Genomic DNA, 27,878 nt, shown 5'->3' with positions numbered 1-27,878 from the left:
GTGTTAGTGTATAGTTAGCATTCCCCAAACTGAAGGTCAAATGCTAATCGCTGAATGAGGTCTTCTTTCTCATTAGCTATAATAAAATAAGTAAATTAGCATAATTCATCTTTCAACAATGTTGCATACCATTTTCAGAAATAAGGAACATAAATTCAAATTAAATTTTTATGTAACGTTTTGCATTCAAACATTGCAATTTTATTTACAGTAGTGGTGAGTTTAAAATTACTCTTGAAAGAGTTATGGCTTTCAAGATATTCCGAGATTATATTTTGTGAATGATTAAAAAAAAGAGTCATATCTTAATTGCAAAATGTATTATCCAAACAACGATAAATTACATTGAAAATACAATATATGAAGTAGTAATTGTGAGAACAAAAGGCACATTTAAAATACCAAAACACATAATGTGTTTAATAAATTGTAATGGTGACAACAATAGTGTGCAAAAAACTGATTTAAGGCTTTCAGAAGGCAATATTAGTGCCTGGAATAAATAAATAAAAATGTGTTTCTTTGTCGATTTTACATCATGCCAACAGTCATTGGCTCACATTCAAGCACTCTTCAATCAATATCCATTTTACATTTGCACTGCATTGTTTGTTACTTTGGGCCTTTCAGCTTGAAGTCCAGGGCAGTCAGGAGCCTGTGAGCGTCAGACATCAGCCAGCACTAGATTTGGAAGAAGAAGAGGTCAATTAAGTTGGTATGTAATGCTTTCAGACCTGGTCTATGAACCCTTACATGTTTTTATCACCATGCTTAAAGTGCTGCTTACTAAGAACAGATACCAAGCACATTTCTATCTACTTATATGTCCTCGGATTTTAGTTTTGCTTTTAATTATTTCATTTGATGGTATTTATTTACTAGTGAGCTTTGTTTCCCCCCAGTGGAAAGATTAGCTTAGATGGTTTTCAGGCCTTCCTGCTTTCTCTCCAGCGCCTGAAAAAATATTAGATTATATATAAATAGCCTACTAAAATATTTTCTAATATTGACACGAGTCCTAAAGCTCTTGCCTGATCATAACCCTTCTTTTTACATTGATATTCCTGACCTTTTCTCTTCTGTAATGTCTCTCATCCATCTCTTTTTCTACAGTCTTTCTTCAAATCTCACTCTCTTGTTCTCCCCGGTCCTCCCCCATCATGAGTGGACACGCCCCCTACTGCTGATTGGCTAATGGCTACAAGTGTGTTTTGTTTATTCTCCTATTTACACAGCCACACTATGTACAAACACAATGTTTTTTTTTTTCAGCACTCACACAGAACAGACATCCTTGTTTAAAACCATTTTTTAGACATCGTCAATTTTACTTATCTGCTTCCCTTTTTTAAAATCAGCAGAGCAGTGCATTTTATCAGACACAGTATTAACCATGGTTTATTTTTGCAGTTTTTTTCATGTCTATATTTATTAAATAGTAATTAGCTACTTACTTCACGACTACAAGTGTGTGTGTGTATTATTGATTTCAAAGCAGTTTTGCTATACTGCTATAGTGTGTGTTCTGTTGTTAATAATTGATGAATTCGGAACTACATACTACAAGGCTACTCTTATTAATTTGCCATAGAAATATATGGGGAAATAGTAAATGTAGTATGCTAGTAGTTAGCATCATAACCTAGAGTCTGGCTGCGTCTTGATGACGTTGTCGTATTTTGGGATGGGTGGGGGCTTTTGTTTTGACAGCGATGTGTCCCGGAAGTGCTTCGCTTAGACTGCCAACATCACACACTCGTTTAGTTAGCGACCAGTGTGGCGATACTGCGGAAAAGGTGGCAAACTAGATGAGTTTAGCGCGACGAAAAAAACGTTGCCTATTTAGGAACCACCATGTCTTCAACCGCGGCCTGAGATCAGAGAAGCAGACCATGACAAGCGTTAACAAATCGGTTCATTTATGTGGTTATTCGCAGACCGATTGTCATGATTTTAGCCCTTGCTAAGCGTGACGTGATTCTGTGTGATTAAAGTTGAGGTAATCGATCAGGTCAATGTACTAAGATCTCCAAAACAGCCTTCTCAGCATTCGTATTTAATCGTGTGACACTGATTTGTAAGGGTAGATGCAAACAACTTATTAGCTAACTGGCTAATACACTGACAGGCACCAAACATCGACCGATTGCACGGGAATTGTTGTCAAACTCCTGGATCTGCAGCAGAAATGGATGACTTCAGCTCCATCAGTCTGCTGTCTCTGGCTATGCTAGTCGGTTGTTATGTGGCTGGAACTATTCCCTTGGCTGTTAACTTCTCTGAGGTGAGCATGAACCCGAGTTGTCCATGTCTAACTTACAGTAACAGTTAGTTTATTTAGGACAGATGTGACGTTACTCAATATTCAGTGTGAGCTTTGGGGTGTTTAGTTCTCTGTTTGAAAATGCAGACATCTGTAATGTGCAGTTCTGAGGTTTTCAGAAACAGGTTTGAGATTTGCATTGATCTTCAAATGCTCGAGCAACCCCGATTTAAGCTTCCAAGGGCAATTGTCTTATAAAGTTTGACTGTTATATCAACCTAAAGTGTATACTGTAGACACGAGCTGTTTAGCCTGCCACCCACACTGATCTTGTTTAAACTGGCGTGTTGTGTCTTAAAATGCAGCTCAGGTTGATTTTCTGGACAAGCGAATTTTATGATTTATGATCCACAAAAATGTGGTGTTTTAGTTGCTAATACAGATAACTAAAAAGCAGGAGGCTGATAAAATGCTTATGTGAATTTATACAGTATAAATATCAGTAGAATGTGCTCATACACTAAAATGTTTTTTTTTCTTCATATATTTGCTAGTATTGCTACTATTATTTTAATAGGTAACGTTACACTATTTAGTAGGGCTGATTAATCGAATCCAAAATAAAAGTTTGTTTACATAATATATGTTTGTGTATAATTATTTTGTATATAAATACACACATATGCATGTATATATTTAAGAAAAATGTGTTATTTATATATAAAATAGTTTTATTTATATATAATATAAATCGTATAAAATATATATGCAGTAGGCTATACAAATGCAAATATTTCTCAAATATATACATGCATGTGTTTGTATTTATATATACAAAATAATTATACACAATACACACACATATATTTTGTAAACACAAACTTTTATTTTGGATTCAATTAATCAAGTTCAAGTTCAAGTTCCGTTTATTTATAGAGCACATTTACTACCGGCTGACAACCGACCAAAGTGCTGTACAAAAATTGCAATAAAATATACAATAAAACAAACAATGATCACTTAGGATCAGTGAGTACAACATCCAATTACATATTAAAAGCTGAATAAAACAGATGAGTTTTCAGAGCAGATTTAAACTCAGATAAGGAGGAGGCCATTTTAATTTGGATTGGGAGTTTGTTCCACAACGTGGGGCCCGCTACTTCAAACGCTCTATTTCCCCTATTTTTCAAGCGGGTTCTGGAAATCTGAAGAAGGAATTTGTTTACCGATCTCAGCCCTCGCTTGGGGGTATATAAGTGAAGATCGCGATTAATCGTTTACAGCCCTACTATTTAGAAGGGGTCGTTCACCCAAAAATTTAAATTGTCATTTGCTCACCCGCATGTCTTTCCAAAACCCTTTCGTTCATCTTTGGAACACAAATGATAATTTAAAAAAAAATAAAAAATTATGAAATCTGAGAGATTTTTGTCCCTCCATTGACGGCTACGCTACTACACTTTGATGCTTCAAAAAGTTCATAAAGAGATCGTAAAACTGATCCATAACAATTGAGCTGTTTAGTCCAAATTTTCTGAAGAGACACAATCGCTTCCTTTGATGAACAGTTTTAATGAAGGCCTAGTCTTTTATTCACACAAACATTCATCAACGAACATAAACAGCTCAAACGTGCTGCGTAACACCAGAATGAACCTCATTGGTTCTTGCACGTCAAGCGAACATGCTTGAGCTTCTGTTTACCACAACTGATGTGTGAGTTGATGAATGATTATATGAATAAAAGCCTAAATTCAATCTGTTCATCATATAAAGTGATCGAGTCTCTTCAGAAAATTGGGACCGCTCAATTCATATGGATTAGTTTTAGAATCTCTTTATTAACTTTATGAAGCGTCAAAGTAGTTGCGTAGCTGTCAATGGTGGGACGGAAATCTCTTATTTCATCAAAAAGATCCTCATTTGAGTTGCGGAGATAAACAAAAGCCTATGTGTTTCGAGCGACATGAGGGCGAGTAATTAATGACAGAATTTACATTTTTGGATGAACTATTTCTTAAATATTTTTTGATGCTGATAATCTCAAAATGGCTAAATATTAGTTTATTTATCAGCTTGTCCATTATATTGATTTTTCACTATTGAGATATATGGTGATTATAGCCTTTTTCTGGACCCAGATGAAGTTTAGGTTCAAATTAAGTTTATTATTCAGAAATGTGATTGTACCTGCATGCCTCTTCTGATGAATATATTTTCATGATATCCGGGTTATTGACATGAAGATGACCAATGTTAACCTCACACCTAAATACATAAAGTAGAGCCCGTTGGTTATTAAAGGGTTAGATCAGGATTTTAGACATGAATCTCTATAGCTTCCCCATAAGCAGTGTGGTGCATTGACCATGACTTACCCCCGACAGCGTCCTGTGAGCCGAGCTCCGGTCCAGTTTTGGTCAAGATGAAATTAGTCCGGCAAGTTTGCTGGGGTCACGGCAATAAAGCTTTTTTCTTCTCAAATCAATATGTGTTCAAAAGAGTGATATATTTAAAGCACAAAACCGCTGTCTATGGAGAGGTCAGACCTCGTAATGGCTTAGCACTATTTTCTTCCCCGTCATATCACTGCGCGCTGCCGCTACCTACAGCCAGCTGCGAGCCGCGCACGTGTAACTTTGTTTACAACTCGTAACGAGAAAGATAAAATGTCAGACTACAGCAGCGACGATGACAACATTGACTTCGACACACAGCCAAAAGGTTATCTTTACGAACCTGAATACACAGATGACAAGTTACGCCAGATGGAGTTAGAATATGGAGTTAGTGATATGTGTGAGGAGAAAGCGCCACATCTTTGTTTGTACAGTCCGGATAGTCACAAGTCCGCACCATTTTGTACAAAGCTTGTACAAACTGATCGCTCTTGGTGAGTAGCTATGTTAGCTCGTTCGTGTAGCTGTTCTGAGCACGTAAACACTGCTGTAAACACTGCCGAACAACTGAAAAAGTGGTGTGCGCCTGCGCAGCTCGCAGCTGGCTGTAGGTAGCGGCAGCGCGCAGTGACATGACGGGGAAGAAAATAGTGCTAAGCCATTACGAGGTCTGACCTCTCCATAGACAGCGGTTTTGTGCTTTAAATATATCACTCTTTTGAACACATATTGATTTGAGAAGAAAAAAGCTTTATTGCCGTGACCCCAGCAAACTTGCCGGACTAATTTCATCTTGACCAAAACTGGACCGGAGCTCGGCTCACAGGACGCTGTCGGGGGTAAGTCATGGTCAATGCACCACACTGCTTATGGGGAAGCTATAGAGATTCATGTGTAAAATCCTGATCTAACCCTTTAATGCTTACTGATCCTGCAATTCCTGTCCTGTGTCCAGGAGAAGCTGAAGTTGGTGACGGTGTTGGGAGCTGGGCTGTTGTGTGGCACTGCACTGGCTGTCATTATTCCAGAGGGAGTTCATGCACTCTATGAGGAAATGCTGGAAGGTGACATTCAAGTTCACACTTCAGTTAATGCATTGATTCCTTTTCTTAAAGGAGAACTCCGGTCAATTTTAACATTGAGCTAATTTTTTTGTAAATTTGGAGTGCTGTCAATACAGAGAACAACGACCAAAATCGGTGTTGCCTACACCGTGTTATCCTCTTTTTAAAATTTGCACCCTATTGACTTGAATGGGGCAAGTTTTAAACCTGCTTTTAGCCTCTTAACATCCTTAATGTTTCATTACAAGTGCCCAGCCATGTTAGATGATAACTTCAAAGTGAACACGAACACGAGTGATCTGACTGCAGTAGATGTGAAAGATATGAATAAAAATGATGTTATTTCAGCCAGCGCACAGACCTGTATTTACATCCTGTTTTCGGTCGAAGTCCAAAGTAGTCGATTGTCGAGTTCACGCGCATAGGTTTAGTTACCAATGATCACGCGCGTGAACTCGACAATGAGCTCAATGTTAAAATTGACCGGAGTTCTCCTTTAATAATGCAGAATACAGGTGAAACTCGAAAAATTTGAATACCGTGAAAATGTTCATTTATTTCAGTAATTCAACTTAAAAGGTGACACTAATATATTATATAGACTCATTACATGCAAAGTGAGATATTTCAAGCCTTTATTTGTTATTTTGATGATTATGGCTTACAGCTATGAAAACCTTTTCACAATATTCTAATTGTGAATTTGGAGTTTTCATAAGTTATTGTTCCAAACCCTCAGCTTGTTGTTCCAAATTTGTATGAGTTTCTTTCTTTTGATATTTTGAAGAATGTTGGTAGCCAGACAGTTGACTGTAGCCATTGACTGCCATAGTTGAAAAAAAAAGAGTTTTTGGGTGAACTATCCCTTTAAAATATTGTAGCATATAGCTGCACCACTAATTCGCCATAACTGTAGTTACCGGTAAGTTAGGTTGTTCTAGAACCCAGTTTGTCCTCATCACTGATGTTATGTGTGAATGACTTCCTGTTTTGGTGTAGGTGGGCAGCACCAGCATGGCCATGGGCAGGTGGAGGCAGAAGTGTCTGATCAGAAGGTTGCAGAAGGAGTGGTGGGACCCAGCAGTGAACACAGCCACAGTCACGAGCAGCTGCACGCTTATATCGGCGTCTCTCTGGTGCTGGGCTTCGTCTTCATGCTGTTGGTGGATCAGATCGGCAGCGCTCACATGCACAACAGTGATGGTCCGTGTTGACAAATTAGAATGGTTTAAACTGATGGCGTAATGTGTCTGAAACTGTTCTCTCCACACTTTTAGATCCAGAAGCAGCGAGGACTGCTAGCTCTAAAGTCACCACTACGCTCGGCTTGGTCGTCCATGCTGCAGGTAAAACTGATTGAAAAAACTGGTAATGATACATCTTTAATTGAGATATCCAAATGTGTTCTATGTAGTATGTTATTTTGGTAGCTTCAGATTGTAATTTTGTCATATTTGTAATGCTTGTACACTACTGATAAAAAGTTTGGGAAAATTACGTGTTTTTGTTTTTTTCATGTTTTAAAAATAACTGGTTTCTGTTTGAATACATTTTAGATCTTATTCACTTCAAGGCTTTGTTTATTTGATAAAAAAAAATTAAACAATACTAATATTCTGAAACGTATGATAGTTAATATTAAATAACTGTTTTCTGGGTTTATATGCCATTACTCCAGTCTTGAGTAATATCTAATATGCTGGTTTGGTTCTCAGTTGTTAGCAATATATTGGTGCTCAATTATTAATAATGGTTCTCATTAATATCAATGTTGAAACCAGTTTTGGCTGCTTACCGATAATATAAGTAATGTTTTTAACATTGATAATAAAAATAATTATTTATTGAGCAACAAATCAGAATATTATATTGATTTCTGAAGGATCATGTGGCACTGAAGTAATGATGCTGAAAATTCAGCTTTGCCTTTACAGGAATATATATATATTTCAGAAAACTCTTTTAAATTGTAATAATATTTCACTATTTAATTTTTTACTGTATTTTAATCAAATAAACGCAGTCTTGGTGAGCATAAGACTTCTTTCAAAAACATGAAAAAATCGTAATTATTCCAATCTTTTGACCAGTAGTGTATATTCTGTGTTGTGTTAAATCTGACCAATAATCATGTGATGTGTCTGTGCTCCAGCTGATGGTGTGGCTCTCGGAGCAGCTGCATCCACGTCTCAGACCAGCGTCCAGCTCATAGTATTTGTGGCCATTATGTTGCATAAGGTATAGTCAAAGTTAATGCACTTCTACTCTAGTGTTCTGTGAATATAGTTATGATAACTTGTTGGCGCTGTTTCTCATTTTTATCGACTTGTTTAGAAAGACCTGCTGAATGACTAAATGTTTAATGTAAGCGCATTTCCAATTGTGTTTACAAATAAATTCTCCAAATGTTTCAGAATGTAAACACACTATATTATAAATGAGTAAAAGCAAAATAGCATGACAGCCCAGTCTTCAGTGTCACATAATCCTTCAGAAATCATTCTAATATGCTAATTTGGTGCAAAAGAAACATTTATTCTCATCATTATGTATAATTCTTTGAAAAATGTAAGTTTTAAATGAATAATATGGAATAGATTTTATTTTGACAATGTTAAAGACTTTACTCAGCAAGGATGCTTTAAATGTATTAATGACAGTAAAGTTATTCACTTCCAGTTCCAACAACAACAAAAAACCTTATTGACTGGCTATAAATCAATACAACTATATTTTACATGATTTTTATTTTTATGAACTGCGTAGCCTTATGAATGTGTTTCTTATGCATTGAAAATGCTAATTTTTTATACTGATTTAAATTTAAGTCTGTTTTCTATGATGCGATTTATTGTATTCCAGGCTCCTGCTGCATTTGGACTCGTCTCTTTCCTCATGCATGCGGGTTTAGAAAGAAACCGTATCCGGAAACATCTATTAGTCTTTGCCCTGGCTGCCCCTGTTTTGGCCATGCTCACCTACGTAGGACTCAGTCAGGTATGTTCAAGTATTAAAATAAAACAGACGGTATTTGTAAGCCTAGTTAGTGTCAATTTGATAAAGACAATATCTGCATAATATTTGACTTGGGTTAAAACAAAGACTTTAGATATACAAAGACAGTGCACTCATATTACTATGAATGGGAGAATATGGTGGAATAAGTCCTACAATCGCCAATCGCCAGTTAGTAAAGTCATTGGCCGTTTCTCAATATGCGTCCTTGTGTTCTCGTACTACGTCATTATCAACCGTTGAAGTTCAATTCCTATACTCAAGAACGCAAGTACAGACAAATATAGTACCCGGATGTGTTCTTGATATCGAGGATGCATCGAGTGCAGACTTGAGAGAATCCAACTGTTGGAAATCCCAGAAGACGCTACGCTAGTTCACCCAAAAATTAAAATCCTGTCATCATTTACTCACTCTCATGTTGTTCCAAACCTGTATGAGCTTCTTTCTTCTGTTGAACACAAAAGAAGATATTTTGAAGAATGTTGGTAACCAGACAGTTGACTGTAGCCATTGACCTCCATAGTATATTTCTTCCTAATATGGAAGTCAATGGCTAGCATCAACTGTCTGGTTACCAACATTTTTCATTTTTAGGGTGAACTATCCCTTTAATTCAGATTCCTGTTGCAAGCTCACAAATATTTGATGGAAAGTAAACATTTGTCATTTTGTTTTGCTTAATTTTAATAAAGTGATGAAGACCTGGAGAAAGCCTGCAGTGTTTTAATTAGCATATTAAAAAGAATATCAACTTTGACAAAGTGACATTAAACATACATACTCGTTTTCAGAAATACATGCGGTAAAATAAAACAACATAAAACAATATGAAAATGGTGACTATAGCTTTAATAGGTTATTTTTAATATTACAATTTGCCTCTAAAACAATTCAGACACTAATTTAAATATGTGCTGATTTGACATATAGGTTTTTTAGTATTTGTCAACATTTTTGTTTTATGTCTACTAATCACCCTATAATGGCACAATAACTAATATAACTTAATGTAAGGGTTACATAAGATCCATGGAGGCCCACGCTATATTTTTCAGATTGGCCCGCAGGCATCCCACATCCCATCGCCATGGGAACAGCTGAGGTGGCAGAGTGGAGATTACTCACCTCTTGCTTCCCCTGCTGTGAAACGCCCCATAATTGTGTTGCAGTCTGAGATGCAGTGCCATTTTTACCGCTGGGACGCCAACGATCATCCCTGTAACAATCATGAATATTTAATGTTCACCAGAAAACGTTTCCACCTCTCTGACTGTGTCCTAGATTCACCCTTTATCTAAAGGCCCTGATATGCTTCAAGTGTAACCGAAGAACAAACTGCTGTGACGTCATTTCGAACAAAATCACGCCAGGACAAAGTTACACATTTTGGCAAGCTGTTTCGAACTCTCAAAACAATCTCCAAACGAAGTTGGTTTCGGCCTGATTTTGTTGGAAATTATGTCACAGCAGTTTGTTCTTCGGTTTCGCTTGAAGCATATCAGTGCCTTTATAGTAGGAAATGAAGTTGTACTTATAAAAAACAGTGTCAGTCACTCGTTTAATACAGTAAAGCTGCTTGATTTTAAGCAATATATTGTATACAGTGTTTGGGATGCACGATATATTGGCCACCATTTTGGTATCATCCGATATATGTAAAAAAAATATGTTAGCATTATCGGCCCAATAAGAAATTTCGGTTGATATATTAATGCCGATAAATAATGGATTATTTCCTTCAGTTGAGACACTTCAGATACGCACTGTTCGCCATGATGGTTTTGAATAGCTTGAAATATGATTGAAATCACTTCAAAAAGAAAAATATGGTTAAGTACAATGTGCAATGCAAGCCTGTCAAATAGGCTACATAAAATTATAATGAGAACATTATAATTATGTGCTTGGGACATGGCTTTTAATGGTGAGACTTTTGTTTTTGTTATCAGGCGCTCAAAAATTGCATACAAATTTTAGATTTGGATTTATCTGCCAAAATATCGGTTATCAGCTTTCAAATAAAAATAATTTTCGGTTATAGCCCTAGTTTATTTTGTTATTGAGAAGAAAAGCGTGCAGCACATATTTACATGTTCATCTAAACCTCGCTCTCATCAGTGTGGATGGCATCGGATGTTTGCTAACAGTATATCGCTGCTCACAAATTTCTAACTTTGTTTTACCCCTAAGCAAAGAGCTTGGCCGTGAGTATATTTAACACTTTTCCTCCTCTTCTATCCAGAGCAGTAAAGAGGCACTCTCTGACGTCAACGCCACCGGTGTGGCCATGCTGTTCTCCGCCGGCACCTTCCTGTACGTGGCTACGGTGCACGTCCTCCCCGAAGTGGGCGGCATGGGCGGCCACAGCCACGCGCCCGGGGCCAGCGCAGGGAAAGGACTGAGCAAAGTGGAGGTCGGAGCTCTGGTTCTCGGATGTCTGATACCTCTAGTGCTGTCCATCGGACACCAGCACTAGTGTTCTTCACTTCAAGCCACAGGTCGGAAACTTTGAACCGCTTTGGCCAAACGTCAACCTCACAGAAGTGGTTTGAATCATGCCTCTGTCCGTTTATTCAAGTCGGTGGTTGGAGTGAACGCAGGAACTTTGCAGTCGGGAATGGGATCTGAGGACTTCAGGAATGGGCTGCTCTGCTGCTCCACAAAACACTGTGACTGACAGCTTACGATGACCATACACAAATAAATGCGATCAAGTGTCCAACTCTTCATTACATTTTTTTTTTTCTTCAGTGGTGCTTGTTTTAAAGAATCTGTTGTGGTTGGGTAGTCATGTATGCTTTAAATTTGGTATTGTTTTGGTTTTTATATGGAATATGTCCATGGGTCTTTTAAATGATGAACATTTACAAAAATTGAAAAAGTTTTGATGCTTTACAAACATGTTAAAATTAATTGGCCCAGAGTAATTATTTTAAGATTATTTACCCCCTTTTTTGCACAAATCATAATAATGAGATGACAGTATTCCATTAATATGATTAATATGGGAACATATACTGGGCTACTGCTAAATTTAAACTAATTTCATCATGTATATGGTTATTTGACAAATATGAAATAAGGTTCTTTTTTTAAATGTCCAAAGGTTTAGCGGATGAAAACATTGTTCTGTTGAGTTCAGTGCATGTACAGCGTTATTATTTGACTATTATTCGAACCTGATTGGTTGTTTAATCCTGGAAGAAGGATCTCATTGGTCAGTCAGATGTTTTGTACTGTGATGCTTGCTCAGAGCAGAGCCTGTGTACTGTAAATATGTATTCTGTATAAATGACAAAAAATACCCTGTTTGACACCATGTTCTCCAGAGTAGGTTTTAGTCTCATTTTAGCTTCTGTAATCGGTGGGAGAGCAAGATCGCTTTTAAATTAATGACATTAAAGGTCCATTTTTTTGTCGTTGTCTTAACCGAAGGGAATTTGAGGTTAGTTGTGAGGATTATATGGTGGATTTCTGTTTTGGCAACCTGAAGGTTTTGCACTTGAAGAAGTGATGCTTGAGCTGGAAAGCTGCTGTGTTCATCACCAAGCTTTTTTTTAAGGTTGCCTCTGAAGCTTGAATAGGAAAGCATTAAGAGGTAAACTGGGACTCCAGCAACATCCTGGTCCTGGTTTACAAAGTGTTGCATTCTTGCTCTGAAAAATGATAGTTAAAGTCTATGTGAAAGCTGTGTTTTAATGCATTTAGCTCTCTAGCGCCCTCATCTTACTGTAGTGCAGAAGTGCAGCATCGATCTCAAATTGTGGAAGATATACAGATGAAAGAGACGTCACGCTGATTTGTAGAAAGGACTCCTATGAAAGGGAAAATGCGAATCTTACCATGACCTCCTCCTTGAGACTTGGCACAGATATGTAATTTAACTGAATGTTGATTGGTTAGGGGAAATTTTGTGCCATATTGACTTACTTTGACTGATTATCTACAGCTCAGCTGTTGCAGAGTCTGGGTAGGAAGGGTGATGGTATTGGAATAGAGATTTTACAATGAAGCGGAACATGATGAATTGAGTTTCGGGGCTTTTATGTGATCATTCCACAAGAGGAGTATGCCTTATTTTCTCTCGCAATTGTTTAACTTAAAAATGGTTGCAAAAGTCTTTGTTCATGATTTGAATAAACTTATTTTCTTTTTTAATGGATGAAAATTGTACTACGTACCTTATTTTGCCTGTCTAAGAACATTTGGAATTGCATTGAGAAATATTTTCACATTGTAAATTAATAAAGCAAATAAATGAGCAGTTGAGTAATCATTTAAAAACAATTTTGCAATTTAATTCTCATTTATTTGTATAGTGCATTTCACACAATTACTGTCCAGTAATTAAGAACAGACACACATTATGTATTTTGATAGAAATCTGGGACATTTCTTTTAGTGATTTCACATTGAAGGTCAGAAGTATATATTACTCCAGTTTTGATTAGACTATTCAATTAGCTGAAATAATATAATATATGAGCAATATTACTCGAGTACTAGGAGTGTGATATTGCTCTATATCAGTATCAGCACGTCTGTGATTAGGCCATAAGCATTATAAGTTGTATAAAGAAGTTTGCAGGATAGGTAATAAACACAAGCAAACAATTCAGTCAAAAGTACAAAAGCAGTGCTAGTTAGTACAGGATGTTAAAGGGGACCTTTTATGCCCCTTTTTCAGTTTTAGCTCAAAATGGCCATTTTTGAGATAAAGGAAAAACATGTTGTTTTCATGCATGTATCTTTAAATGCAAATGAGCTGCTGCTTCCAGAAGTGGGCGGAGCCTTTACACTACAGCTTGTGCCTCAGATACTCTGCCAAAAACTGACAACACATCTGTTTGGTTTTGATTATATTCTGTATTGCGGTCACACTCACGTGACATTGCAGTTCTACATCATTATGAAAGTTTATTATCTGCATGCGTTTTAAAGCCATATCAGTCTAAACTTCTGATATATGGTTTTCTGAGCGCGCACACACACAGAAAGCTGTCTGTCAGAGGGCGCGTCCCGTGAGTATTAAACTAAGTTCTCTTACAACACGTCTTATTGGGCTTAAACTGTCAAATACACACACAAGGTTATGTCAAAAACACCAAAGTTAACATACACACAGTCGGTAATGTCTGTGAACGTAAACAGCAAGTAGATCTGTATTACAATGAAAGCAGCATAATTTACAGTACCTACTATGCTGTTAACATGAATAAAACAACAAAGAAAAGCAGAAAATCACTCACTGCTCTTGACTGAATAACTTATAGCTTTAATACGGATAAGTTTATTACGTGAATGCTGCTGTTAGCCTAAATGCTTTGGCAGAGATAAACATGGCGGACTGTGTACACCTCACTGAGGGCGGAGTCTATGCTAATAAGCCAGAGTCCATTCGGAGTCGTGGGCGGGGCCTAAGCCTTTGTGACATCACAAAAACAAGAATCTACAAATGGCTTGTTCTGAGACACTGTTTATGAATTATGGGGATTAAAAAAGAGAGGAGTGGGTGGATTTTTACCATTATGGGTGGTTGTGTACACTGGTGACACATAAACAACACATTTCCAAATAAGTTCAATGTCTACATATAAACCACATATTTGAGGTCTAAACAACTAGCCTAAAAAGCTCTTAAAACGACATTCCTCGACAATAACAGAAGTATTTTTAAAATTATAGTGGGTTTGCTCTTCTGCCATTGACACTCGCTGTGAGAAATGCAACTAGTATAGATCCGGCAGAAACAAGCGGAGTGATACAAATTGTGAAACGTTTTCTGTGTGATAGGCTATTAGTATAAAAAATAGACTTGGATGTTCAAGTCATTTCAACTTAAATTACATTATAAATAGCCTACACTTAAAAAAATGGTTGAATCTTGTATAACTAAAAAAAAAAAAAAGACAATTTCTTAACTTATTTTGATGAGCTAAATCAATGTAATAACATATGTTGTCAACATATTGATAATATCATTTTTTACAGAATATTGAATGTGTGGAAAAGGCTCTCAGCCAATCAGATTCAAGAACCAGAACTGTTGTACAATATAATACAATACAACTGAAGTATATAAGTCAGGCCTGTGTTGTAGCATAATTTCTATACATAATAATATTATAAGCATCTGCTAAATGCATACATGTATTGTGAAATGACATACAACACAATATAGCCTACTGTAAGTACAATATTATGTTTCCTGCTTTTAAATCCCACATATGCCTGCGATTTTAGCTTTACAAATTGAAATTATTTTCTGTGGTAATCGACGGCAACTGTGACTTACATTTTAACTTGCTTTAAACCAAGAACATTCCTTTAAGATGTACAGTAGTGTGCAAATAACAAGGTTTAAGCTGTAAACCTTTAGTCCATGTGTAAAGTCACAGATTAAGTGTTATTAAATATAAATCCACTGCATATTAAAGCTGTGTTAACTGTCTAGGATACATAACCCCTGATCCATTAGCAAACTACATGCTCATAAACATATGTTCAATGGTGGATAAGATGAAACGCTGTAAACATGGCAGATTTACGAGCATATAGATCCGTAATGTGTTTGGATCAAGTTGTATAATAAAGTTGTTTGAAAAAGGAATACATCTGTATTCATAACACTTACGCACACAAACACACCAAATGTCTCTTTAGCCGATTAAAATTGGACAGATTGCTCTTTTATGTAAGAAGAACAATGTCTAAAATCTCCTTTCCCCGCCTGTCTAATATAGGTTATATTTGGTAATTATTAGAAAATGTGTCCATGTGGACGTTTAGAAAATAAACTTGTTATAACATATTTTTTTAAATACTTTACTTTTCTTTCTAGTTTGCCCGGCCACCTGTCCAACAATGGATACATTAATCAGCATATTATAATTATTTCTGAAGGATCATGTGACACTGAAGACTGGAGTAATGATGATAATGAAAATTAAGCTTTGGTCACAGGAATAAATTACATTTTAAAATATATTCAAATAGAAAACAGTTATTTTAAAATTGGAATATCTCACAATATTACCGTTTTTTGTGTTATTAATCAAATAAGTGTGTGTGTGTGTGTGTGTGTGTGTGTGTGTGTGTGTGTGTGTGTGTGTGTGTGTGTGCGCGTGCGCATGAGTGTATATGTATATATAGCCTATATAAGTTCCAACGTCATAAGTGAGATAATCCATAAAGTAATAGCATTTCCCTTCAAAATGCTGCATTGACGTCCTTCAGATTAAAAAAAAAAACACTCTATCCTAAAGCCTCTTGGTCTAACCCTCTCATATCTATTCCTCCCTCCCTCTCTGACTGTATTTCCACACTGTCCAGTAGCAGCTGATGTCACTATATTGGCAGATGCATCATTCCACGTCGCTGAATGACTGGAGGATATCATCACAGACTTCGCCTGATTGAGTGCGTCTCTATTGGAAAGTGTACATGCTACCATTTTAACTTCATTGACTTTGTTTTACCACTCCTCCTCATCTCCCTCTTCCTGTGAAAGAGTCAGCTATGTTCTCCTCGTCCAAGCCCTTCATACTCTCGCCCTGGACCTCCATGGAGCAAGACTCGGACGCTTTGGATATCAGCACTAAAGTGCAACTGCATGGGGTTCTGTGGAAGAGACCTTTCGGCAGGCCCTCGGCCAAGTGGTCCCGCAGGTATGCATACACAAATATCACAAATTAAAGCTTGAGACTCTTTTATTTGAAGATCTTTTTAGTGATTTTATTTTCATTATGTTTTCCTTTCCCTGTACAGAGATACACAGTTTGTTTATCAGTTTTTGTTGTTCTGGTCAACAACGAAGTACGTTATTATGAAATCTATGATGTTATAATGATGCATAAGAAGAAGCTACGGGAATGGTTTAAGCACATCATATGTATATATATGCGTGGTGCCTTGTTAGAGTGCACTTTAAAAGCTTTGCAGCTTAGACGATATCGAGTAACCCATCATTATAGCTTACTGACCTGAGATGCTTTAAATGTGCCTTTAAAGCTGAGTAAGTCAGATGTATGAGGACGCTCTGTGCTGCCGGTGGCTTTTTGGACTGCGTACATTAGGACTTTAAAGATCAATTTCAGGAAAGATCAATTCCAGTAAAATTAATTATTAATTATTTTTACATTTATGAATTTGTGGAGAAAGCAATGGACAGTTTTCAACAAGTGTGTAAAGGAGGAAATGTGTTTATTATGTGTTGATCATTGAATTTCTTCGTGAATGTTTGTGCTTTCACAACAGATTCTTCATCATCAAGGACAGTTTTCTGTTGTACTATGCTGAAAACGAGAAAAAAAGCTTTGAGACCAATAAATATTTTAACATTCACCCTAAGGTACGCCAACATCTCACATTATTATTGTACACTGTAAAAAAGTATATGATTAGTAAGTTATGACAACATATGTTTTTACATTGCTCACCAAACTCACCAAATAAGCTTTCTTTTTTTATTTAGTTAAACAAGATTCAACTCATTTTTTAAAGTCAGTTTAATGTAATTTAAGTTGAAATGACTTAAACATCCAAGTTGATTGTACTTTAAATTTAAGGCAGCAACTTTTTTTTTTTTACAGTGAGTGTACTATGCATTTTAAACTAATTAAATATAAATTAATATAAATTGAATTATATAATCATATACATCACACAAGCAAACGGGTTGTTGAATATCAGCACAGCTGTTGGATGTTTGCTTACTTTGAAAAGGTTTTCTAACCAAGATAACATACAGAGTAACTAAAAATATGTCCAGTGTGTTAATATATTTCTTACTAAAAGCATGATATGTATAATTGTTTGAACCTTTTCCTCCGTGTCAGGGGGTGATCCCATTAGGTGGATGCATTGTTGAGCCAAAAGAAGACCAAAGCATGCCGTTTGCCATGGTCATCAACCACGAGGACTTCACTGTAAACACATTTTATTCTTTTGTATTTTGCATAATTACACTGACAGGTGCTGTTCTGTTTTTTTTTTAGTAGGACATCTAATCTAGTGTTTGTTTGTAATAAGGAAAAAGTCACTCAGTCACACATGCTGCATTTTTGTATTTAGTCTTTGGCCATAAATCGCAAAACTATGTTGGTGATTATTATTATTTTTTACCGTGGAAGAAATAATCACTAATAAATACTATATAAATAAAATAATAAATAAATGTGTGTATCTTTCTCCTACCCCTGATACAGGGAAACATTGTCCTGGCTGCGGACTCGGAGTCGGAGCAGAGTCAGTGGGTGGAGATGTTGCAAGAGTCGGGGAAAGTGTGAGTGACTTCTAACGTCTCTGTGGAAAGATGGTTGTTATGTGTAAATCAGGGCATTTGAGCATTTAGATGCTATAGATTATGACTTTAGTGTTACTTTTTTAATATTATTATTTATTCTCGTAAAGCACTTGGAAGAATGCTCAGTTGGGTGAGGCTATGATCGAGAGTCTTGAAGCCCAGGGGTTACAGCTGGCCAAGGAGAAGCAGGAATACCTGGGTATGGCCACTACTTTCATATATCTTTATTCTATTTTAAATGTCAAATTCACAATACAATCTTTTAAGGGTGATGTATTGTCTTTTTGTTTGATTTGATTGTATTTATTTATTTATTTTATTTAGATAAGCTCATGGAAGAGACTGAGGAACTGTGCTTGCAAAGAGAAGAGAAGGCGGTTAGCTCACTATTTATGATGATTTACACACACAAATATTTAGTTCTCCAGGTTTTCTTTACTATATTATGACATATGTGTGTACATAGATAAGTTTAGATATGCAGTCCATCATGGATGTAAAGTGACTGATGGATAAATGTGACCCAGGACCACAAAACCAGTCACATGGGTCAATTTGTTGATTCACTCACAAAAATAAATGTTATATTTCCCGTAGGAAATTTACAAAATATCTTCATGGAACATGATCTTTACTTAATATCCTAATGATTTTTGGCATAAAACAAAAATCGATAATTTTGACCCCTACAATGTATTGTTGGCTATTGCCACAAATATACCCGTGCAACATGTGACTGGTTTTGTGGTCCAGGGTCACAAATATGTCCGTGTGTGTCTGTGTTTTGTAGGAGCTGGAGAGACTGAATCAATTGCTGGAAGAAGAAAAGCAGAAGTTTGAAGAAGTGGTTCAAGAGCTGAAAGTAGAACAGGAGCAAATTAAAATGTAAGACACCCCACCACATTTACTATTATAAACAGTTTTACAAACATATTAACATTTCCGTTTATCCTTCTGTCATTCTTGTCCATCCATCCAAATGTGCTTAGCCATAAAAATGGGTCTTGAGAGCAATCCAACTTTAGAATAGATAAGATATTAAATGAATATGTTTATATTATTATGTCATTTACCCTGAACATTTATTTTCTACTTCTCTGTGTTGGTAGAGATATGGATGGTACTTCTCAGTGTCTGAAAGGAGTGGAAAATGAGAAAGAGGAGCTTCATAATCTTACCACACTTCTGCAGAAGTCTTTAGAGGTATCCAAAAAATTAAATATAATTTGAAGAAGAAAAAAAAAATGTCCTTATAGAAGTTAAGGGGTAATGTACTGTCAGACTCATCATTACAAAATCACCCATAGACTTATCAGAACTCAGATGTGGAGCATAAATCAATAAATTAACTATCGAAGTTTAACAATCGAATAATTTTGTGAGAAGAATGAGACCGCAGAGTGATACGAAAGATATTTACCTAGCACATTTTACAATGTAGTTCCGGCTTGTGTTTATCCATGAGCTGTGTCAAGTCAAGTCACCTTCAATACAGATTGTTTCAAAGCATCTTGATAAACAGGAAAATAACAGAATTAATAATGCATAATTAAATTATGTTGCAAAGCATCTCCAAAAAAAGACAATAGTGTGATTATTCAGCTAGTTCAGTTCAGTTCAGTTCAGTAACTATGTTAAAGATTCACTATGTAACTTTTTTTTTAGTTCAAAATTAACAACATTTAAATAACAAGGCAATACATCATAAATCCTTCTTCCAAATCGTGTCTTTGTCTTACCCTGATTCACTAAGATAAGCCTAAGTGTTTATATATTAGACTGGGTGGAATTATTTCCGTGGGAAATTGTGTATATACGTCGTTCGCCCGTGTATTTCTCATCATATTCGTAAATAGAGAAAAGTTGTTCCGGCTACTTGATAGACTATTCCATCAACGGTCCTCACTCCAGCCCAGTAGGTGGCGGTAATGCACCGATTATTTGTTTGCCAACCGCCATAAAATCCCAAAAGAAGAAGAAGATAGCCGTGTCTGGCCCTGTCCCAAATGGCATCCTAAACAATCGTGGTCTTCCTACGAGTCCGCACTTTCGTGACGTAATGCCGCTTTGACTGTCAGGAAGTAGTCTGCTCCAGAGTTTGGCTCAGCAAAAGTTCACAAAAATAAATGGTTTATATATTTACGGTAGGAGATTTACAAAATATCTTCATGGAACATGATCTTTACTTAATATCCTAATGATTTTTTGGCATAAAAGAAAAATCGATCATTTTGACCCATACAATGTATTGTTGGTTATTGCCACAAATAAACCCGTGCGACATGTGACTGGTTTTGTGATCCAGGGTCACATATAGTGTCGTTATTCACTTTGAACCAATTCAGTGTTCAGTAACAGTGTTGATGATACAAAATTAGTCAATTATGAAATGAAGTCAAATCAGCTTTAAAGCAGCTCTGCAGAAAACGGTCCCATACTGTATATTCTCATACAATAGAGTCAGTGCAGAGAAATCAATAATATTACTGAATATGAAGTGCCCTGATAACGTCCATAACAAACATCTGACTCTGTCTGAATCCAGGAGTTATCCCAAGAGAAAAAGCGCACCCTCGAGCTGCTGCGAGAAAGTGGACAGGATGTGGCTGGGACAGGAAGTGATCGCCGGGCCTCTTTAGACTCCCATAATCCCGAGGTGCAGCTTCAGGGAAACCTGTGGCAAATCGAGGAGCAGATGAGGAGTTTGCTGAAAGAGAAAGAGCAGGCAGAAGACAGGTGAATAACACATTTACAAAAGAGTCTTTCCATGTACAAAGATTTCCTATTCCTTTAACAAAAAAAAAAAAGATTTATATGTGTTTATGTGCAGAGCCATTGTTTGTCCAGAAAGTGCATTAGAGTAAATGGAGCGTTGAGATCATGACAGCGGAAATGTACATTGATCCCTAAATAATCCAGTCTATCGATTAGATGTGAATGAAGCACACACGACAGAGTGGATTGACTAGCGGGTATGAGTGACCTCAAAAGCAGGATATAAATAAATGTGACTCTGCTGTATGGTCCATTACACATGACACAACAATTTTATAAATAACAACCTGATAAGATGTCATTGATTTTTTTTAACTAGTTTCAAAAAATTAAGTATTACTTCTGTTTGCTGTTGCTAACTAAAAAAGTCAGATTTAATAAATACATAATTGAATTTATACTACTACTGTTTCCTGCAATATACAGGTTAGAAAATTAGAATATCGTGCAAAAGTTCATTTATTTTCAACTTAAAAGGAGAAACTAATATATTATATAGACTCATTACATGCAAAGTGAGATATTTCAAGCCTTTATTTGTTTATTGATGATTATGGCTTACAGCTTATGAAAACCCCAAATTCAAAATTAGAATATTGTGAAAAGGTTTTCATAAGCTGTAAGCCATAATCATCAAAATAAACAGTAAAACAAATAAAGGCTTGAAATATCTCACTTTGCATGTAATGAGTCTATATAATATATAAATATATTTACTTTTGCACGATATTCTAATTTTTCGAGTTTCACTTATACTGTGGTATGTACAATATCTGTCAAAAGTTTTTGAAGAAAGTATCTTCTTCTACTCACCAAAGCTGCATTTATTTAATCAAAATACAGTAAAATGTAATATTGTGAAATAGTACTACAATTTGAAATAACTGTTTTCTTTTTTAATATATTTTAAAATATAATTTATTCCTGTGATGCAAAGCTGTATTTTCAGCATCATTCCTCCAGTCTTCACTGTCACATGATCCTTCAGAAATGTTTCTTAAGAAACATTTCATATTATTATTAAGTATTAAGAAACATTACATATTATATTATTACTGTATTATTACATATTATTCATTATATCTACTGTCTACTGTGAAGGGTAATTTCATTATGGTTGTGGTAGCGCTGTGCTGGATTTTTTCCCCCAAGTGTTTATTAATGGGCAAAGCTACAGGAATATCTTCAGCTAGTCAGCTTGAGATTCTTCCCATCTAAACTGGTTAAACTGTATCTCTTAAGCCTAGTAGTGAATGTTTTATGAGCAGTAGGATAATATCTCCCTCCTTTTAGTAATGAGAAAGCACCATATTCATCCGCACAGTCCTGCAAAGCCGAAGTACAACCAAAACAATGTCCCTCCGCAAAATGCATGCAAGTTTTGTTTTTTTCTTCTAAAAGTTAGTTAGTGTCCCTTTAAATTTTGATAAATAAATATACAAAAGAATATGATCAATAATTTATTCAGTACTTTTACACAGGAAACAGCAAGCAAAGAACAAGCTTTTGCAAATGTAGCATCTCTGGCATCTTATCACAACAAACTACACGCCAATGCTCGCTTTTCTACCCCCTAGTGTTCATGCGTGTGCCAGTGAGACTAAGCTTGTTTCTGTCGCCCCCTGCAGGCTGCAGGAGAATGAGAAGCGAGCCAAAGTTCTGCTGGAGGAGAGGGAGTTGTATTCTTCTCAAGCTCAAGCTCTCCAGCAGTCTCTCACACAGCTCACAGCAGACAAACAGCACACCGAGGAAGAGCTGAAGGTGAACATTAATGTGCCCTGAAATTATGGAGCACTATACAAAAAAAAGAAAATTAACTTTGTTGGATACAAGAAACTGGATTTGCTGTAAATTTGGATGTGGAACAATTCTTCTAATTATAAATGTATTCTAATTCTAATTATAATTATTATATTAAGGTTGCATTGGACCTAACAGTATACATAAATGTTCAGGTACATACAGCATGTGTGTCACATTACCTCTTCTCCATCACTGGATGATCTGCTCATCTTTTCTCATTTCTAAGTGATATAATAATCAATAGAAATTGTATAAACGCCAATGTCTGCTCTTTCCTTCATATCTTTCACGTCTGAAATGTATTTCCCTTGCACTCGTCTTCATAATATACATTGTGTGTGTGTGCGTGTGTGCATGTGTGTGTGTGTGTGTGCGTGCGCGTGCGCGTGTGCGTGTGCGTGTGTGCGTGTGCGTGTGCGTGTGCGTGTGTGTGTGTGTGTGTGTGTGTGTGTGTGTGTGTGTGTGTGTGTGTGTGTGTGTGTGTCAGGCGGAGATGGAGTCTCGTGTGGAACTGGAGTGTAGGCTGAAATTGGCTGAGGAAGCGCTGCAAGATCTAGAACAGGGTCTAAATGCAATAGAACGTACCAGCGAGAGGGAGGAAAGAATGAAAGGAGATGTCAGCCATCTTCGCAGTGAGTACTTTCCATCGGTCGTCTTCCACAACATGAACAAAATAAGTACCTTGAAACCTAATATAAAGTGTGAACCAGTTTTGAAAGCCCTTTCAATCCAGAATTACTGGTAACACTTTATTTCGATAGTCCACTTTAGACTTTCTACTAACTATAAGTAACTTTGCAACTACATGTCAACTAACTCTCATTAGAGTATTTGTAGACTGTCTGCTTAAAATCTGCTAACACTTTATTGTGATGTTCCCCCAACAGACATTCAACTGACTATAAGTAACTTGGCAACTACAAGTCAACTTATTCTCCTAACCTGAACCCTAACAGCTAACCATAACCTGACAGTCTACTAATACTCTAATGAGAGTTAGTTGACATGTAGTTGCAAAGTTACTTATAGTTAGTAGAATGTCTAAAGTGGACTATCGAAATAAAGTGGAACCGAATTGGTAGAATTATTGTATTATTTCCAAATATCTTGTTCAAAATGCAGTGGCTTTTTCAACATTACTAAATTGCATAAGAACTTAGAGATGTTTATTGTTCTCCCAGAGTTCTTTGAGGAATGTATCTGTGCTGCGGAGATCGAGGCCAAGTTACCGTCCATCATGAAGAACGCAGTCTATCTGCATAAAGCTGCTGCTCGGCGCATCAAAAGTTGCCGTATCCAGAGACGGGCCTCCAGACAGCACTGGTGTAAGTGTTACACGTACAGTATGCATGCATGCACACGTGATCAAATTATAACCAAAGTAGTTCCATTAGCCGTAACTCTATATTGAGGTAACGTATGCATATTACCAGAAACGGCACTCCGACTGAGTAAAACTATAAACCTGGAGATTTATTTTGTACATTTTTAAACATCCTATGCATAATAGATTGTTTACATTTTTCAAAACATATAATGAATTGTTTTGATAAATTTCTTTAACATGTTAACCACTATAACTTTTTTGGTAAAGTGTTATTTTATATATTGTGGGATACAATGCCTTCAGAAAAGTAACAGGGTTGGCAGTTCTGCGGTTTACTTTTGCAATGGGTAGCCGATGTAGCGAACCCAATAAAGAGTTGTGTGAAACTCAATATTTATTAAACGGAGAGCGAGAACATGAACACACAACAACGTTAACACAGAACAAAGAAACTGAGAACAGGAGTGCACTAATCAAAAACACTGGAACAAATCAGAACTCAGGCAAATATAATGACAAAGAAAAACATGGCTATAAACTAACAGCGGTTAGTTTTTACAAAGCCAAGTTCTGCCATAACCAAACAGTGTAGTGGAACTTATGAACATAGTTGGCTAACAACGCTTTTGGAAACAAGACAATGAAACTAAACATGACCGTAACAACTTTGACTTCACTTTTTAATAGGATTTTGGAATTAGTTTAAAAGGGAAAAAATAATGTTAATAGGGTTTACTAGATATACGATGTTCAAAAGTTTTGGGGGAAAGAGATGAATACTTTTAATAACTGAATACTTTTACATTTTTCTATAAAGACCTTTTATAATGTTACAAAAGATTTCTATTTGAAATAAATGCTGTTTTTTTTGTTACTTTCCATTCATCAAAGAATCCTGAAATATATTGAGTTTCCATATTTTATGAGGACTTTCCATTGATGTAATGATTTTTATACTGTGCAAACTGTATATTCTATCACCTAACACTAACCCATCACAGAAAACTTTCTGCATTTTTACATTTTCAAAAAACATGCTGTTTTCCTCATGGGGACCAAAAAATGACATTCTGTCCCAAATTACCGGAACTACACACACTTAAACTTACCTAAAGAGTCCCTAAACTTAAGATGCTTCATCTTAAAGTATTAAGTGACGAGGAATAAACACACACACACACAGGCATACCAAGGCTGCACACTTGTATACAGTATGTAGTTTACGGGAACTCTGCGTAGGCGTAATAGTTTTTATACTGTACAAATTGTCTTGCACTAAACCTGCCCATCACAGAAAACATTTACATTTATTCATTTAGCAGATGCTTTTATCCAAAGCGACTTACAAATGAGAAACAATAGAAGCAATTAAACTAGCAGTAGGACAACAGTATGTAAGTGCTATGACCCTTCACAGTTCAATCTAACGCAATTTTTTATTTTTATTTTTAAAGTTAGAATAGAGAAGAAAGGGTTAGTATTACTGGAGCAAGTGCTGCTGAAAAAGATATGTCTTCAGCCGTTTCTGATTTTTTTCTGAAAACGTAATTATATTTAAATATTTTTTATTTTATTTTTTTTACACTGTTTAGTATGTTTTTTTTTTAAGCCATTTGGGGAAGTGTCCTCATAAACCATGTTTACGACACATTGTTAAAGTTATTTTTACACATAATATGAGAGAAACTAATGCCAAAATGGCTAATTTTTAGGTAACTTTAAAGTTCTCAATGGAAATGAATGTACTCCACCTCCTCATCATATGCTCCCCCTCTTCTCCTGTGCAGTGAAGCACTCTCAATCGTTTGCCTCCTCTCGCGGCGGTGCCTCCTCCACCAGTCTGGAAGAGCTGAGAGAAACCGCCCGGCGTCTCACTTCAGACAGCTGTTTGAGACGAAGAGCCTACAAGATCATCACCCGCCAGGACACCGTCCAGTCCGAGGACTAACACCATTCTGACGGAACGGCCCGGGCGGAGGGGGAACTAACTCCCTAATCTCTGTGTGCAACGTCTGGTGAAAGTTGAACAAGTTTAGCATGATTCAGTAAGAGGAAACTACAAACATAATTTGGAAATATGTGTCCTTCAATTTTAAATGTATAACACTGTAGGATAATATAACTTTGAAATGTCAAATGTTTGCTTTTAGTGAAAGTAAAATAACTATAGTCCAACAACACGTAGCTTCTATGAAAAATATGTCCTTCAAATTAAAATGTATTTTAAGCCTAAGGAGTAATGGTGACGATGCTGTACTTGTCAAAACTGTAACTGAGGAAAATGGCTTCAAGCTTCTTTTATTTAATGATTTGGGGCCGTATTCACAAAGAATTTTATCTTACCACTAGGAGTACTCCTAAATCGCACTAAAAGATTTTAGCTAGGAGTGTTCTCTTAAAAGTTATTCACAACGCCTTTCAGACCTACTCTTAGTAAGGAAAAATGACAACTCCTAAACTAAGAGTGAGTCTTCGTTGCTATGGATGACGTCAATTCTCATGCACGAGCTTCCTCGCAATGATCACGGTGATTGGTTGTGAGATGACAGGGCCATCATGCGAACCAACACAGACGCACCAAATCATGGAATTACGACATCTAAATATGTCTGTGTCCTACACAAAATAATAATAATAATGTCATCGAAATGCATATATAATGACATGTTTGTGCAGGCCCCAGTGAAGTGTAATTCTAAAAAGGCAGAGAGAGAGAGAAAAGTTGTGAATTCAATTAAATTAAATCAAGGTAGCCTAATACCCTAATGAAAACCGCCACTTGCCTAATGAAAAAACGACACTTGCATTAACACTTGCTTGGTTAATTGACATCCTATTAGCCTAAATAGACCCTACTTAAAGCAAGGAAATGTTGCTCCTATTGAAGTAATATAATAGTTGAATGACGGTAGATTATGAACTCGCCAAAACGGAAAAGAAAGCCCAACTGGACGCAGGATCAGTTACTGCTGCTGGCCCAGTTGGTGCTGAAAAAAAAAAAAAAACGTAATAAAAGGGAAATTCGGCACTGGGATACGGATACAACATCGAGAATTGTGAAGTTTGCATCGAACACAATCTGGGTATTGAGTGGGTTTTCTTTCTATTCACAAACATGTCCTCATCCTGACGTGCATTATTTTAATATGTGTCCCGTCTATAGCACCGACCACTCCGGGCACACCGGCAATATCCATAAAGCTGGCTTTGTTTCTTTGGAGTTGGCGAATGTCTAAAGGAAAACTTTGTCGAAAAAGAACTGTCGAATAATATGGGGTCTACAGAGTGTATTACACAATTGCATTTTCCCCGTTGCCAGGTAGCGAAGTGTTATCAAACATTTAAATTCGGCATTGATTGGGTTGTTGCGATTAGTTGGCGCTGTTATTGCATCCCTCACAAGATCCACAACAATCAGTATTCCCTCACGGTTAAGGCGGTATCTTTGTAATAACTCCGTGTCATCGAGTGTCTCCAACACACTGCGTCGCGCGGCGATTTTAAGACCCGTTGTGAATAGGTCTTAGTGAGTTAGGAGTCCTCTCGACTTCTTTTAAGCTGTCCCAGACTTAGGTGCTACTTTTAGGGCTAAAATGCTTCGTGAATTACTCTTAGTGAAAAAAATTAGGAGTCCTAAAGTTAGGAGTGACACGCCCATTATTTTTAGGAGTTGCTCCTAAATTCGCCTGTCAGGAGCTACTTTTAGCCTTAAAATTATTTGTGAATACGGCCCCTGATGTTTTTCACACTCTTTTTCTTTGTATTTTTCAGCGACCTTGGTTCTAGAAATATTTTTGTGGAAATTATTTTTTACAAAGTAGAGCTTTAAGCTGAACCAAATAAACCAACTACTAGGAAAGAACTACACTCCCATGAAGCATTGCTAATGATGTAAATTAGAAACATGTATATGTATGTGTGT

General features: G+C 36.5%; 2 protein-coding genes across 3 annotated transcripts; both read left to right on the top strand.

Moving 5' to 3' along the window:
- The first annotated feature begins 1,655 nt into the window (after positions 1–1,655).
- Positions 1,656–13,026, top strand: slc39a9 (solute carrier family 39 member 9). Its single transcript, XM_079633387.1, has 8 exons — positions 1,656–2,284; positions 5,621–5,729; positions 6,729–6,932; positions 7,007–7,075; positions 7,882–7,967; positions 8,592–8,726; positions 10,990–11,245; positions 11,326–13,026. Exons 1-7 carry the CDS (start codon positions 2,189–2,191, stop codon positions 11,221–11,223), a joined length of 933 nt encoding a protein of 310 aa, XP_079489513.1. The 5' UTR covers positions 1,656–2,188; the 3' UTR covers positions 11,224–11,245; positions 11,326–13,026.
- A 3,053-nt stretch (positions 13,027–16,079) lies between these two features.
- On the top strand, positions 16,080–26,946 carry plekhd1 (pleckstrin homology domain containing, family D (with coiled-coil domains) member 1). Of its 2 annotated transcripts, XM_079633304.1 has the most exons (14): positions 16,080–16,166; positions 16,258–16,414; positions 17,004–17,097; positions 17,585–17,674; positions 17,954–18,030; positions 18,159–18,250; positions 18,376–18,428; positions 18,842–18,936; positions 19,161–19,254; positions 20,597–20,787; positions 22,455–22,587; positions 23,117–23,261; positions 23,811–23,954; positions 25,744–26,946. In XM_079633304.1, exons 2-14 carry the CDS (start codon positions 16,266–16,268, stop codon positions 25,902–25,904), a joined length of 1,518 nt encoding a protein of 505 aa, XP_079489430.1. In that variant the 5' UTR covers positions 16,080–16,166; positions 16,258–16,265; the 3' UTR covers positions 25,905–26,946. The 2 variants fall into 2 exon arrangements, with proteins under 2 accessions (XP_079489430.1, XP_079489429.1); XM_079633303.1 differs by having other exon boundaries at positions 16,081–16,414.
- Positions 26,947–27,878: the final 932 nt, after the last annotated feature.

The sequence above is a fragment of the Phoxinus phoxinus genome, assembly GCF_949152265.1.
Source record: "Phoxinus phoxinus genome assembly, chromosome: 13".
In the NCBI taxonomy this organism is placed as follows: Eukaryota; Metazoa; Chordata; class Actinopteri; order Cypriniformes; family Leuciscidae; genus Phoxinus; species Phoxinus phoxinus.
This window is presented reverse-complemented; position numbering and strand designations above follow the sequence as displayed.

Coding starts and splice junctions, on each gene's coding strand:
- slc39a9 (XM_079633387.1), top strand. CDS start 2,189: ATGGATGACTTCAGCTCCATCAGTCTGCTGTCTCTGGCTATGCTAGTC. Junction 2,285..5,620: donor TGGCTGTTAACTTCTCTGAG/GTGAGCATGAAC, acceptor TCCTGTGTCCAG/GAGAAGCTGAAGTTGGTGAC. Junction 8,727..10,989: donor CCTACGTAGGACTCAGTCAG/GTATGTTCAAGT, acceptor TCTTCTATCCAG/AGCAGTAAAGAGGCACTCTC.
- plekhd1 (XM_079633304.1), top strand. CDS start 16,266: ATGTTCTCCTCGTCCAAGCCCTTCATACTCTCGCCCTGGACCTCCATG. Junction 18,251..18,375: donor GGAGAAGCAGGAATACCTGG/GTATGGCCACTA, acceptor TATTTTATTTAG/ATAAGCTCATGGAAGAGACT. Junction 18,937..19,160: donor GAACAGGAGCAAATTAAAAT/GTAAGACACCCC, acceptor CTGTGTTGGTAG/AGATATGGATGGTACTTCTC.